At 39.1% G+C, this 12,192-nt stretch overlaps 1 protein-coding gene across 1 annotated transcript in view; it reads right to left on the bottom strand.

The window, feature by feature from the left end:
* Nucleotides 1-12,192, bottom strand: part of LOC128492590 (dynein axonemal heavy chain 3-like) — a 428,956-nt gene that overhangs the window by 317,607 nt on the left and 99,157 nt on the right. Inside the window, exons 11-13 of the mRNA XM_053465187.1 lie at nucleotides 5,090-5,293; nucleotides 1,272-1,406; nucleotides 182-300 (exon numbers count right to left, since the gene is read on the bottom strand). Coding sequence (XP_053321162.1) covers nucleotides 182-300; nucleotides 1,272-1,406; nucleotides 5,090-5,293 — 458 coding nt within the window. The remainder of the gene's footprint in view (nucleotides 1-181; nucleotides 301-1,271; nucleotides 1,407-5,089; nucleotides 5,294-12,192) is intronic.

Here is a 12,192-nt window from a genome sequence, read left to right as displayed (position 1 = left end):
AGTTTGATGTAGATAAATGGATACAGATGTCGACAGTTGGACAGAGGTAAAAACCATTAACATAATAGCAAACAAAAATGAATAACGTTACCAAGTATGATAACTATGTTTTTTTTAAAAAGAAGTAATTTAAATTCGTAAGCAACGTGGCAGGAAATGAAAACTGGGAAAGGTTACTAACCTGCTTGGACCATGGATGTTGTTTTCAATCACAGCTTTTATTCTTGCCCGGGCTGACAGGACAATCTCTTCATGGATTTGCACTGAGCTGATGTATTTGATTTTCAGATTATCTACAGCCTGCAGATACAAGACCTCAATTGTTTACCTTGAAAGCTGTAATGGGTAGGAGCTAGCCAACTCTGCAGAGGCTGATTTAAGAATTATTCCCCTGAGACTATAAATTTCAACACATTCTGTGGAGTAGCATTTTGTGATTCATTATACAACTATACATAAAGAGAGATAGTAGAGCTTTGGTCAGACCGTATTAGCTATAACATTGGCTGTTAATAAATTAAAAGCCTATCTTATGAAGTGACAAATTAGACTTTAGAGTGTTAAACTAAAAGGGTAATATCACCGGGATTCACACAATCCATATTCTATTAACAACTGAATTCCAAATGCAAATATACAGAACATCTACCCATTCCAACAGCATGCAAAAATACATACATTCTTAATAAAACAAATAATTTATATGTCCAATACAGCCTAACAAAGACTTTTAGGTTAACAACAAATGCAAATGAAGCAGTTATTAAGAGAACACCAATAATCATCAGATGGCATCAATCAATGTAAGGATTCCATACTTTGTTCATCGTAGTGAACTTTTTAATTGTAACAAATCATCTGTCAAAGGGAACAATAAGACTTTACCAGGCATACAAAAAACTTGAAAACAATCATGGATGAAACCATTAACCAGAAGAACTGTTTTGGTATTGTCCTAATAGAAAGCACAACATGTTAAAGTTTGTCAATAAGATTTCAATCAAAATATAATAAAAGGTTGGAGAGATTATTATTTTTACTGGGTGCAAAATCATAGGCCTTTTTTATATTATCTTCACACGAGTGAAACCTTAAATTATTTTCTTCAAATTCCTCAGCTGTTTTCCCTATTGTTCCTTTTCTTGTTTCTCCTCACTCAATCTAGCCAATGCTTTTGGTTTGCCAGGGTCACAGTAACTATGCCCATGTTTCTTTTTCATTGTGCTTAATTGATTGCAAAACACGAATAGAATGGATTTGTAACAAATTACCTGGAAGAGAGAATGTTCAATTCTTGGCATCTGTTGGACACTGATAACCAAACTTTCAACTATATTGTCGAAGTTGTGGGCCATCTCCTCGACAGATGGATAAATGTTGACATCTGATTCACTTAAGGATGGCTTCTGATTGAACGAAAAAAACACACTGGTCACTTAAAACTACAGTGTAGGTCTTTATTTTCACAGTTTAGAAAAGAATAAATAACCAAGTCATACTCTTAGAATTCCATTGGGTCCATACAAAGTAAATATACGTTTCTGTAGATTCAGATAATACAAGCAATCAATCTATACTGTTGCTCTGAACACAAAACTAGTACGTCCATTGTGCAAGCTTGTAGAAAATAAATTGTTCTTTCATTGTCTTTTGAGTAGACTAGGCATAGAGGCACTAGCATTTCATTAAACGAGTCAATTTTAATTGCTATTCTTGTAGTTCTTTTGTTCATCAGTGAATATGAACAGTACTGGGAAAATGGAGAGGCTCCTAGCCTCAGATGAACCTCTTACTTATACAGTTCCCACAAAAAAAAAGTCAGGTTCCATTGATTTGTCAGATCTCTCAATGACTTATTAGCCTAATTCTAACAGAAAAGTCTTCTTGCTAGATTTTGCAAGACACTGAGTCATTAGGCTAGTCATTCAGACAAACACATATGCTTTTGTGATTGTAAAGCATGTCAACCACTGTACTCATTAAAGCCCAGACAAATAATTTTATCTCAGTGGAAGAAAAAATCTGCGTCAATTTGGGAGTTTCATGAGATGGCTGCCTAAGCATTACCTAAGTGAATGAAGCTTTACATAATGTTCACTATACAAGAAGCTAATTGATGTGTGCCTTACCCTAAGTCTTCAGTGATCCATCCACCCGGGCTACATTAATTAAGCCAGACTTGTCTGTATTTATATCAACATGTTAATCACTGCTGCTAAGATACACTATATAGACAGAAATATAATGTAACTTAGCATAATTTAGAAGGTTACTGCAAGTATACGCATTGAATATATTTTGGGAAATATGAAATTTACAACTAGCCAACATTAAATAGTAATCAATCTTCACAATAGGTGTGAAAATGTAATAAATATCTACATATATGCTAAACAAAAATCAATACATCACCCAGTGTTTCTACTTTGCTAACACAACAGGGCAAGCAAAATGTATTTTCACAAAATTTATTTCAGTGACGGGGAGATGAAATATCCAGACACAGACATTCGAGAGAAAAAAGGACATATTACAAAAAGAAAAATGCAGGAAACTATTTGAAGCCTATTGCAGTGACAGCAAAATAATCGTATTCTGTTATTATTAACAACAATGAAACTCATCCAATACATAAATATGCTTATCTGTCTACTGCAGCAGGAAAGAAGTAGGAAATTGCTGTGCACCATGGAATATTTTTCTCAATGTTTGCTCTCCCAGGTGTATTAGGGCAATTGAGAAGTCAGGAAGGTGAGGAATAGGGAAGGGTTGTGAGATTTTCAGTCTACGTTGTGTACTTTGAAAGAATTTGAGTCTCAAAATAAGATCAAGTCCAATATCTTATGTTTCTAGCAACATCTTGAATAAAATAAAGCATAGAAATACAAAATAGAAACAAAATGGACTGAAATTCAGTAAAAGACAAGTTTTCTATGAATGCTAATATATTATTTGAAAAGGTATGGCAGTTATATTCTCACAGTGGAGAAGTGAAGTGGCTAGCCACCTGTGGGGAGCTGGGGGAAATCATGCATGGAGTGGGACTAGTTCCAGATAGTCTCAAGTGGGAGGAGAACGACCATAGCCAATCTCGGCTTATTTCCCTGTAGAAAGTGACCAGGAGACCCAGGACAGCAGTGCATCATCCAGAGACCCTGGTCCAACCTAAAGAGTTCTATAACATCGATGACAGGTGCATAAATGTATGTTTTGTGTATTGTTGCCTAAGCTATTAGATTTTTTAAAGTGGTTACTAAAGAGCAACATACCTGTTAATTCATTCATGTCAATAAGGTAACAGACAATTGTGAGACATATTATGTATCAAAACCTTACCTACTCTAAAGTTCAAGTAGAGCACTAATGAGCATTTTTGAGACTGAAGGCAAGACATTATCGATAAACGGCCAGAAACTGATAAATGGAATGGGAAACCAAGTTCAAAGATCGACAGATCAATTTACAGTTAGCTAGACTGAGGCAAAAACAAATGATTTATTACAATTGAGTTAAAAGTATTTTTAACATCTTGTTAATGTTATCTGCTGTGAGTGAAGAGACAACCTCCTAGCAGCAAAACACCCCATACTGACGACCGCCAACTAAATGGGACCAAGATTTCTCTAATATACTGAGGCCATGCACCCAGTTCTGTGACTGATACTTATGATGAAGAACTATTTTATTAAACTAAGATGACTTTGGATGCAATAAAAAACTGGTCTCTTCTTAAATAATTAATCAATGGATTGTCATAAGGCAATTCTTAATTTCTGGAGATATGTGTTGCAGAATATCTTTGATAATAATGATCAGACTAAGAATATAGACGGGATAACATGTAATGCACAAACAGTACAAGGAATTCATTTTAAGTCTCTCATTATTTAAATCAAACAAAAGGCATACATTTAAATCTAAGGATAAAACAGGCAGGTGAGGTTCTACTTTTTTGCAATGCTGGTTGTGCCACGTTTTTCCTGAATAGTCTAATGGAATATGCGTTCTTAAATAAGGATAATTACTGAGATGGCATGCACCTATTAATTAGATAAAGCACTTACCAACAAAAACTCCAAAAAGTCCATGGAAACGCAACAAGGGTAATGGCTTAATATATGCGTGCAATGTTAGCATTCATATGCAATAATGAGTATTAACACTACTTATGTGACATTACGAGATATTACAGTAAAGCTTGTTTCAAAAATGACATTTACAAATGCAAAGTGTGTTACAAATGTTGTTAGAACAAGCCACCGGCTCCTAAACCAGAAATAGTAACGAAAACAAGGAACCACCGATCCGATCACAAAGAATGGCTGGAGACTAAAAATAAATTAATCTGCTTGTCAAATGTTTGTTTTCATCGTGTTCCAAAATATTTTCCTGTTTAACTTATCATCTTTCAGGAGGATACTTCAAAACCATCTGTATTTACTACTTTGCAAATGGGCTTGATTTCTCTTACAGATTTAGTGGCAGGGTGCTGATAAAATGACAGAAGCTAGTGTTGCGTGACGCTGTCAGCATACATATTTATGCTTAGTGCAAAAACCACAATTTGTAATTCATGCCATGAAACGTGCTTTATAATAGTCATGGGTTAAGTGCTATTATTGTTAGTCCTTTCAGTATCTGTCAGATCTCTGGTGTATCAGGCATGACCTCCTATACAAAAGCACCGACTATCATTAAACAGTCAGCTTACTCATGTTTGTAGTAGCTACCTGTAGGAGGAAGAGATGCACATGTGAAAACTAAAAAAACAATGTTTGTCATTCCCCAGCAATTACTGAAGTTAGTAAGAAGGCAGTGGGCACGCCAAAGACCTGTCCACCATGCTGCACATAAGGTGAGCCAGATTTGACGACTTAATATGCAGTTTCCTTGCAAACATCCTTGAGGACCATAAGACGAAAGGAGAGGAAGCTTTTTGTCTAGGTGAGCTTATCCTCTTCACAAGCGGGTGGGGGTAATACTGACTCATTGGTCCATACTGTTTCATCCAGGTCTTATAATTACTGTTTACAATAAAGAACATGTAATGAGCATATCTTAAGGTAAATGTTTTTTTTTGTAAACCTACCATATAGATCCAAATAAGATTGGGTTTCACCGGACGCCAGAGGTGGTCAGGGAGACTGTTTCTGTAGTAGCGATTCCCCTTTCCGTAGGTTTCAATCATGTTAACAAGATCAGCAAGAGATGCTTTAACTATGTTTCTTAGCAGATTGGACATCAGTGTAGCTACGCTACAAAAGAAATGATCCATCTTCCTCCTTCGTAACCTCTAAAAAGATAAGATTAAAAAACACATTTTGATGTCACCTTACTATACGTCAAGCTGAGGACAATAATTATCATCTAGTAGCTCATTCTAGGCCAGTTTATCCAAAATTGGGGACAAAACTAGCCAGACGTTGCTGTCTCAGTTGTTGCTCAGTTTGGAAGAAACCTTACCACCTAAGAGTTTCTTGACTTGGGCTACTAAGTTGAAACTTTACTGAAATCAAGAGCAAGTACTCGTATGTTAGATATTTAGCACTCAGGTTGCATTCAGGCCTTAAGTGTGTATATGTATAGGAAAGCTAAAGGCTGATGTTTTTTGAAACCACCCCATATACAGTATAATTAACAGTTTTGAAAAAAGTTTGGTCACTGCACCAATTACAATGCTAAGCTGGACACTGTAGCAATGTCTGTATAAAGTGTAACATTTAGATGAATTCAGAGACATATTTAGTTGGCTACTGTCAGGGTTTCTGCTGATAACTCCAAATCCAACACGTTGCCTCTGAAATAATTCAGTTTTGTATTCATTAATATGGTCCTGATGTTATTACGGTATATTTAATGCCCTATTAAGACAAGCAAATATATCTATTGAAACAGATGCAAAACACACTATGCTAGTTCATTTAGTCCTCTTTCTCAGATGTTTGTCTATATATATATATATATATATATATATATATTTATATATATATGCATTTTGTGGGGGGGTTTTAAACTATATACAGACCGGTGCATATTGCATTAAGCAGTGCTTGCATGCAGGTTTTCTCCCCAGTCTTTGAATTCACTTTCACTCTGCATTATGAACCAGCTTTGCTGAGTGAGTTACATTATCTTTCTGTCCTAAAACATAAATAGGTAATGGCGCAATATTCTGTTTATAATTTAAATGACAGGATTAATCTATAACAAATACTTCAATTTTTCTTTTATTTAATCTCCCTGAAGCTTTAAGAACTCTGGGGCGCCAGATCATATTAGAGAAGCCAAATCCTATTTTGTCATGAGGATCCAATCCCAACACACCAAAGCTCACTATGCCGTGTTCTGACTGTGACTTTTTCAACAGCAATCACAAGGTGTAGATTAAATGCATGATAAGCAAGCCGGAATCACAGGTCTAAAACGCTCTGTGTTTAGCACTAACAAAAGTAAGATGAACATCATTTGTCTTTCGATGTCTTGAAAGAAGACACTTATATCGGCTTTTTAAATTGGACACATGTGTCAATCCATGAAACTGAAAATGTAATCTCTTGAAATTAATTTTATCTTTTGGTTAAAGAAGCAAGAATATAATCTCAGTATTTCTATATCTCTTTTCTTAAATAGATTGCGTGGTCCTGGTATAATCATTTGAAATTGTAAAGACAAAAAAATGATTTATTAAGTAATATGTTACAATTGAATCAATATTTAATGAATAATGTATCTTGGGTTGTTGAGCAGAGGTGGACTATTAGTGTTTATTTACATTTGCAAAGCTGTATGTTTTTTTATTATCTTAACTACAAATTATAAGCTCTAAACTAAGGCCAATATTGCTATGTATTGTTGCAGTATGTGGTATATTCAGTGAAGTTGTGCAGGTGGGTCACTCCTCATTATGGGATGAGAATAGAGTTCTAGAAAGTCATCATGATATTAGAAAGCACGGAATTGAGGATGATTATTATTATTATTTGTCACTCTGTTTTATGCTGATAAACATCCCTTTGTGTTCCCCCATGCACCTTAATGATTCTTGCAGTCACATATTCTCTTGCTGCTCAGTAAGATCACTGCTCTGGGTTGTAGCCATGACTATTCTTCGTATTGTTAATGGACCCATCGCATTACAATAAAAAAAACCAAAGCAAAAATGCATCCCATTATTAATTTTTACTCTGATCACCTCCACTCAGGGCCGGACTGGGACTGAAAAGCAGCCCTGGAAAAATTTGGAGACCAGCCCCATATAGTTTATCTCACGGTCGCGCTCTTTAACCACACGCACCCCTTATACATACCCGACTCACACTATTCGCCATTCTTTTTATCTCATTATTTGTATTAAAATGCCAGAAAGCAAAAGTTTTAAAAGGCCCTAATAAATGAAATACATTACACAGAATGGGATCAAAACATTTGCTACAGCGAACATTTTAGATGAAAAAGTTCAGTGGAACAAAACAGTGATCACATTATTCTTCACGATATTCTGGTAAGAAACTTTTGTTTCTTTATTAATTCATGTAGACTATTTTTTTCATATTTAATATAAGCTATGATTGAGACATGTTTGTTTTTTTTTCCTTTTATTTGCCAACCTACCCCCGAGTTATGCACATCTGCCCCCAGGCTTGCCACTCTGCCCCCCTGATATGCCTTCTAACCCCCTATATGCCACTCTGCCTCCAGAAATGCCTTATACCCCCTATATGCCACTCTGTCCCATGATATGCCTTTTAACCCCCTGTATGCCACTCTGCCATATAGGGGTCAAAAGGCATATCATGGGACAGAGCGGCATATAGGGGGTATAAGGCATTCCTGGAGGCAGAGTGGCAAAAAGGGGGTTAAAAGGCATATCATGGGGCACTCTGCCTCCAGAAAAGCCTTATGCCCTCCTATATGCCACTCTGCCTCCCCGATATGCTTTATACCCTCCTATATGCCACTCTGCCCCATGATATGCCTTTTAATCCCTTATATGCCACTCTGCCTCCCTGATATGCTTCAATCCTCCTATATGCCCCTCTGCCCCGTGATATGCCTTTTAACCCCCCTTTTGCCACTATACCTCCAGATATGCCTTTTGACCTCCTCTATGTCACTCTGCATCCAGAAATGCCTTATACCCCTATATGCCACTCTGTCTCATGATATGCCTTCTAACCTCCTATATGCCACTCTGCCATATAGGGGGTTAAAAGGCATATCATGGGACAGAGTGGCATATAGGGGGGTATAAGGCATTTCTGGAGGCAGAGTGGCATAAAGGGGGTTAAAAGGCATATCATGGGGCACTCTGCCTCCAGAAAAGCCTTATGCCCCCCTATATGCCACTCTGTCCCATGATATGCCTTTTAACCCCCATATGCCACTCTGCCTCCCTGATATGCCTCAACCCTCTTATATGCCCCTCTGCCCCGTGATATACCTTTAACCCCCTTTTTGCCACTATACCTCCAGATATGCCTTTTGACCTCCTATGTGTCACTCTGCATCCAGAAATGCCTTATACCCCTATATGCCACTCTGTCCCATGATATGCCTTTTAACCCCCTATATGGCAGAGTGGCATATAGGGGGTTAGAAGGCATATCATGGGACAGAGTGGCATATAGGGGTATAAGGCATTTCTGGAGGCAGAGTGGCATAAAGGGGGTTAAAAGGCATATCATGGGGCACTCTACCTCCAAAAAAGCCTTATGTTCCCCTATATGCCACTCTGTCCCATCATATGCCTTTTAATCCCCTATATGTCACTCTGCATCCAGAAATGCCTTATACCCATATATATGCCACTCTGGCATATAGGGGGTTAAAAGGCATGTCATGGGACAGAGTGGCATATAGGGGGGTAAAAGGCATGTCATGGGACAGAGTGGCATATAGGGGGGTAAAAGGCATTTCTGGAGGCAGAGTGGCATATAGGGGGATACACTTACATACACACACATGCTGAAAACACATTCAAAAAAAATATTATACATTTTTTACAAAAAAATACATTACTTTACTCACCTTCTACTTCTCTTCACTGACCTGACATCCGGTGCTGCAGCAGTCTGAGTGCGAGGGGGCGGAGCTTCCACCTCACGCTGCTCCCATCACTATGCAGCCATCGGACTGGTGGGAATGTAATCTGAACGGCCGGTGCGTGCTGATGCCCCCGGCCGGAGCTACTTTAACACTTTTTTTTTTATTTATATGGTAAGCAGGATCGGCTCGCCATATAAAGTAAAAAAAAAAGTATTAAAGCAGAGGCGGCCGGCGGCATCAGCACGCATCGGCCGTTCAGATTACATTCCCAGCAATCTGATGGCTGCATAGTGATGGGAGCAGCGTGAGGGGTGAAAGGTCAGTGCGAGGGGGCGGAGCTTTCACCCCTCACGCTGCTCCCATCACTAGGCGGCCATCGCACACGGCTGCTGGGTGCCGATGCGGTCGGCCGGCGATACTGTAATACATTTTTAAAATTTAATATGGCAAGCCGGACCAGCTTGCCATATTAAATTAAGAAAAAAGTATTATAGTAGCGCCGGCCGCATCAGCACCCAGCGGCCGCTCAGATTAGATTTCGGGCAGCCTGGGGGGCAATTGCCCCTGGTCCCAGCCCACGGACCTTCCGGCCCACCGGGAAATTTCCCGGTATCCCGGTGGGCCAGTCCGGCCCTGCCTCCACTTACTGTAATGTCTACTTTTATTGATATCGTGGAGCACCATAAACATATAGATTCTTAGATACAATCAGCGCTAAGGAATTTGATTGCACTATATAAAACTAATAATAATAATAATAAAATGCTGTTTATACTGTATGTTTCAAAATGACTGTGCATTGGATGGTTGTATAATAGGAATTGTAAAATGAGCTATACCTCCACTTTAGATCCATGACAAACACTGTTTTACTGCGGGATTAAAAGCGGGATTACGCATTCAGTTTAAATTGGTCATTCTTGACATTTTGTCAATATGAGTTCTGCAAATCATTTCACCAAGCATCTGAACCTACATGTTCCTTTAATCCCACACCTTGTGTAAATCTGCTCAATGTATTAACGCTTGCTTTTCTGCATATGCTTTGCATTTGTATGGAAATACACAATCTTCCAACTAGGAGGTTATAACTCTGTATATAATAAATACAATAGACAGATAGAACTAGCTAAAAATACAATATGTATATTCATAGAATAATAAATATAATAAAGATATGAAATATAAAAATATAAACATTTCAAACTATTCCTCAATATCTCTTTGCAAACAAAACAGTTAAAGCAAAACATTAAAGTGATATTTTTTAGTAGATTGCAAAGAACGGAATACCCCACATGTTGCATTGCAGTAATTCATATATCTAGTGGTAAAATAGCCTGCCTTTTCCCCTTTGCAGTGAAGTTTAATTATAGGGTTTTAAATGTTTTATAATGGCTTGCATGTTGCTTTATACGAGTCACAAACAAATCATTTAAGGAGCACTTCATTAAAACTCAAATGGATTAACTGAAGTATAGGTCATTCTGTAATTATATAACATTCATTTGCAGCCTGTTGACAAAGAATTTCGGCTCAGGGAAAAAATCTACTAGAGCAAGCCTGGTTAAAAAGGTAGTACCGTATTTGCTCGATTATAAGACGAGGTTTTTTTCAGAGCAAATGCTCTGAAAAATACCCCTCGTCTTCTAATCGGGGTCGTCTTCTAATCAGACCTCAAATAGAGGTCTGATTAGGAGACTAAGATCCAGATCCCCCGCACCGCTGCAGGGGACCTGGATCCTCCTGTCTCACCCGACCCCCCCCCCATACACACACTTACCGGTGCTTCCTGCTTTGTTGCCGGGGCAGCGGGTTGACGTCTACGCGATGCGCGTAGACAACGTCCGCTGCAGCCGGAAGGAGGTGTGGCTAGCAGCGGGGGTTGTCTGCGTCCGTCGCATAGACCTTCCCCGACTGTCAGAGTCGGGGAAAGTATACGCGACGGACGCATACAAACCCCCGCTGCTAGCCACACCTCCTTCCGGCTGCAGCAGAAGGCGACGTCAACCCGCTGCCCCGGCTGGAAGCACCGGTAAGAGAGGGGGGAGAGCGGGGGAAGGGGGGTGAGAGAGAGGGGGGGGGAGAGAGAGGGGGTGAGAGAGAGAGAGAGAGAGAGGAGAGAGAGAGAGAGGAGAGAGAGAGAGAGGAGAGAGAGAGAGAGAGAGAGAGAGAGAGAGAGTGTGTTAGTTAAATGGGGTTATAGGGTGTGTGTGTGTGTTAAATGGGGGCATAGGGCATTTCTGGAGTGGCGTTAAGGGGGCATTTAATAGAGCACTCTGCCTCCTGAAATGCCTTATACCTCCCTATATGCCACTCTGCCCCATAATATGCCTTTTAACCCCCTAAATGGCAGAGTGGCATATAGGGGTATAAGGCATTTCTGGAGGCAGAGTGCTCTATACAATGCCTTTTAACTCCCTTAATGCCACTCTGCCTCCTGAAATGCCTTATACCTCCCTATGTGCCACTCTGCCCCATAATATGCATTTTAACCCCCTAAATGCCAGAATGGGATATAGGGGTATAAGGCATTTCTGGAGGCACAGTGGCACATAGGGGGTCAAAAGGCATACCATGGGGCACAGTGGCATATAGAGGGTTAAGAGGCATATCATGGGCCACAGTGCCATATTGGAGTGGCAAGCCTGGGGGCAGATGTGCGTAACTGGGGGACAGTTTGGAAAATACAAGAAATAAAAACAAAAGAAATCTTTTTCTCAATCATAGCTTTTATTAAAAAAAAGAGTTTACATGAATTAACATTTACTGGTAAAACTTTTTTCCTTTGGGGTCGTCTTATATTCAGGCTTTTTCTTTTTTTCCTAAGTTAATATTCAGATTTTGGGGGGTCGTCTTATAATCAGGGTCGTCTTATAATCGAGCAAATACGGTATATACCTTTTAGGATTTAGAAATGATTATATATATTTAATTTTATGGGCAATGAAGGAAACTGTACAGAAACAACATTAAAACAGAAATTCAAGCAACACTACTCCCAACTGCTCTGCATCATGGTGGTTACCTGAAAAAGTAAATCAAGGTGAGTGTAATGGGTAGTCATAGACCAAAGGGGATGTGACTGGAGATATAGGAGATATATTATGGAGGCGTGGGTGTCCCCAGGCAGGGGCAAGAGGAGTC

The sequence above is a fragment of the Spea bombifrons genome, chromosome 4 (assembly GCF_027358695.1).
Source record: "Spea bombifrons isolate aSpeBom1 chromosome 4, aSpeBom1.2.pri, whole genome shotgun sequence".
NCBI classification, from domain to species: domain Eukaryota; kingdom Metazoa; phylum Chordata; class Amphibia; order Anura; family Pelobatidae; genus Spea; species Spea bombifrons.
Note: the sequence above shows the minus strand (reverse complement) of the source record. Positions and strands in the feature narration are given on the sequence as shown.